The sequence below is a fragment of the Trypanosoma cruzi genome, genomic scaffold, assembly GCF_000209065.1.
Source record: "Trypanosoma cruzi strain CL Brener 1047053516449 genomic scaffold, whole genome shotgun sequence".
NCBI classification, from domain to species: domain Eukaryota; phylum Euglenozoa; class Kinetoplastea; order Trypanosomatida; family Trypanosomatidae; genus Trypanosoma; species Trypanosoma cruzi.
In genome coordinates, this window is record NW_001849157.1 from 6,532 (window position 1) to 9,863 (window position 3,332).

Sequence of the window (3,332 nt, forward strand, 5' to 3'; positions counted from 1 at the left end):
TGGCTGCCTTTCTCCGATTGGTCTCGACGCTTGGGACTTAAGGAGAATGTGGTTGTTGCTGGAGGCGCGATTGATTGCCACATGGGTGCTGTCGGTGCTGGGATTGGGGAATACACACTTGTTCGAGTAATGGGCACCTCCACCTGCGATGTGATGGTGTCGTCTCGAGAAGACATGAATAAACGGCGGATCAACGGTATTTGTGGGCAGGTGGATGGATCTGTTTTTCCCGGGATGATAGGTCTGGAGGCAGGGCAGGCGGCTTACGGTGATGTTTTTGCCTGGTTTTTCTCGCTGCTCGCCTTTCCGCTAAAAACGGTGATTCAAAATTCTACTTTGATATCTGAAAAGGAGAAAGTGAAGGTCTGGGAAGAGTACAAAAGGGGCATTTTTGGCGTACTAACCGAGAGGGCTGAGAAAATGGAACCGAGTCCGGTAAATGCACTTGCTGTTGACTGGTTTAATGGGAGGAGGACACCTGATGCAAATCTCTTCCTCAAAGGGGCGATCAGTGGGCTTACGCTTGGGACGGACGCCCCCACCATTTTTCGTGCTCTTGTGGAGGCCACAGCATACGGATCACGGGCTATCGTTGAACGGTTTAGGGAGGAGGGTGTACGTATAGATCGTGTAATTGCGGTTGGTGGTATAGCAAAAAAATCGCCACTGGTGATGCAAGTTCTAAGTGATGTTCTTAATGTGCCAATAGGTGTTTGCCGCACGGATCAGGCGTGTGCTTTGGGTGCAGCAATGTTTGCCGCAACCGCTGCAGGACGTTACAGCTCGATCGAGATGGCTCAGAAAAAGATGAGCAGCGGCTTCGTCACGGAATATACATCGTGCTCAGCGAGGGCAGCTGTTTACGATACACTATATGGATCCTACCAGCGGCTTGGCCGTGTCATTCAAAAAGAATCCTTTTCTCACCTTTGAATTGCTTAAGGAGAACATGGAAAAACGTTTTTTTTTTCTTTTTTTTCTCTTTTGGGGAAACTTTTGCACTTATCCCAATTGACATGTTGGCCGGATTTAATGGTGGGAGGATACCGCGGAAGATGGGAAATATTATGTTTGGAGCTTTAGGGGTCGGAAAAGAAAATGAAAAAACGATGAAAAAGAGAGTCGAGGGAGCCTTATTTTTTATCTGGGGGAATTTTTTTTTTTTTTTTTGTAGTGGAAAATTGTGGGATAAATATGGATGGAGATGAGGGCTGTTGAACGTTTATTTCCCCGGGCGGAATACTTTACTGTTTACTGTTTCCGTGGCTTCTCTTTGGCGGATTATAAAATGGGCGTGACGGGGCCTCGGGAAGGTGGTGGGGGCTTTGGGCTTTCCATTCCGCCCACTCCCTTTGGGCCCGGCGGAGCCTCCCATTCGTCAGCGACGCGCGGGTATCCCGGCTTCATGTTCATGTAAACGAGACGAGCTTTTTTTTTTGTTTTTTTTCTTTGAAGTCACACCGGCCGCTGATGCATTGTTCACTTTGTGTGGGCTGTTTCTGTTCCCGTGATTTATTAGGAGCTTGTGAAGAGAATGATCGCGGGAGAGCTGGCTAACTCAGTTAATGTGTGTATATCCTGATAAAAGGAATACATTTCTTTACAACACATTTATACCGTATGAATCTTTTGGGAAGAGCACGACTTTAGTGAGCCGACAGCGGCCGGATAATTTTTTATTTTTATTTTTTCCATCCCACCTACCCCTCTTTTTGATTCCCACCCTTGCGGCAGGGTCTTGCGGCTGGAGGACCCCAAAAGTCTGCCACGTCGTAAGTAATAAATATTTCAGATCCTATCTGAGTAAAAAATGCCGCGTGAGCGGTCAACAGAATGTATATATTTAATCAGAAGAAAACATTGAGGCAATTAACCGCCTCTGCATTACATTACTTTTCCTTACTATCGTGTTTGGCTTTTATAGATTATTTCAGGATCCGGCCATCGGTCAAGAAGATTATTCTTTGTGTTTCACTCCGGCAGACCGGGCGGCAAACATTGAGGAACATATTTTTTTGAGTTAGTTCCTTCCTTTCATGTTTCTCTCTTTTCACACCATTTTACTTGCGCGTCTGCTGATGCGTCCCTCTGTGTGTTGCGCGACGTTCAATTTTTTTGTGTGATTTTTTTTTGGGGGAATAACACGTGGGGATTTCTTATGCTTGTTTTATTGGATTGTTTAGGGGTTTTTATTTCTTTGGCGCAGGTAGAAGGAGAAAAAAAAAAAAAAAAAAAAGGAGGAAGAAAGGGTACAAACAGCATGCCATCGGATGAAGAAGCTCTGGCAGCGCAGTACGCACGTCGGCAGGAGTTGTTGAAGCAGTTGAATGAAGTTAACAGCGCCATCAGGAGCTTGGAGCAGAAGATATCCGAGAAGACCGCTCAAAACGTGGAAAAGAATTCTATGGATGCTGCTACGGGGGGCGATACAGAGATGGAAAAGCTGGACTACCTTCTTGACCGCTGTGTACGGGATTCCAATGGTTTGCGGGACGCCATGAAGTTTGTCGATGCGTGCAAGGCCCTGAGGGAAAATGCTGCAGAAGAAGAGAGTAGCAAAGAAAAGCATTTCTTCTGCAATCGCTTTGTGCACAAAGTTATTGCCAGATCACCCGTGCTTGCGACCGATCCCAATGGCAGTGAGCTCATCCAAAACACGCTAGGATTGTTGAAAAATGGGGGTTCTGTATCTCCGGCATTGAACTCCACGGATTACATTGCAGACCGCGCCAGTGACCTGTCGGAGATTCTTCTTCTTCTGGGGGAGATAAAAGGGCACATACCGCGTATCTGCTATGACACGAACGGCACCCGTTTTACGCAGAAACTTTTTGATTACGTGAAGAGCGTGGACGAGTTGGAATTTTGTGCGGAATGCTTTTCGGATTCGATCATACCGCTTTGCAAAGACATTAATGGTAGCCACAGTGTCGCCCGTCTTTTAGCCGCCGCGCGTCAGTCGAATTTTTCTGACGAGAATGGGAAGGTTGATGCTGCCACTGAAGAGAAGCTATCAGGGATCCACAAAATGCTTTACAAGAACTTTGCGGAAAATTGCGTTGATGTTTGCAGAAATCGTCAGGGGTGCTGCATTATTCAAAAGTGTCTTCAATGGACACCCGAGCCGTATTTTTCCATGATTATCGACACCGTTTTACAGAACACCCTTAAGCTCGTGAATGATCCCTTTGGTAATTATGTCGTACAATTTATTTTGGACAACGAGAAGGAGCTCTCGCCACGCGGCCAGTCAGGCCAAGAGGCTACGAACTACACGAATCGAACGATACGACAGATGCTGCATAATGTCGCGTCACTTTCGTGCGACAAGT

The 3,332-nt window shown here is 46.6% G+C and overlaps 2 protein-coding genes across 2 annotated transcripts, besides 4 other annotated features; both read left to right on the forward strand.

The window, feature by feature from the left end:
* Positions 1–933, forward strand: Tc00.1047053509759.10 (L-ribulokinase, putative; the record flags this gene model as incomplete). The annotated part of the gene is made up of 1 exon (XM_797874.1): positions 1–933. A coding segment is annotated over one exon (933 nt), but the record flags the coding sequence as incomplete, so codon positions are not given.
* Positions 1–3,332: a sequence feature (heterozygous, Esmeraldo-like haplotype).
* Positions 1,518–1,962: a mobile genetic element.
* Positions 1,669–1,691: a sequence feature (AT_rich).
* On the forward strand, positions 2,159–3,332 carry Tc00.1047053509759.19 (pumilio/PUF RNA binding protein 1, putative; the record flags this gene model as incomplete). Its single annotated transcript, XM_797875.1, has 1 exon — positions 2,159–3,332. A coding segment is annotated over one exon (1,174 nt), but the record flags the coding sequence as incomplete, so codon positions are not given.
* Positions 2,217–2,236: a microsatellite.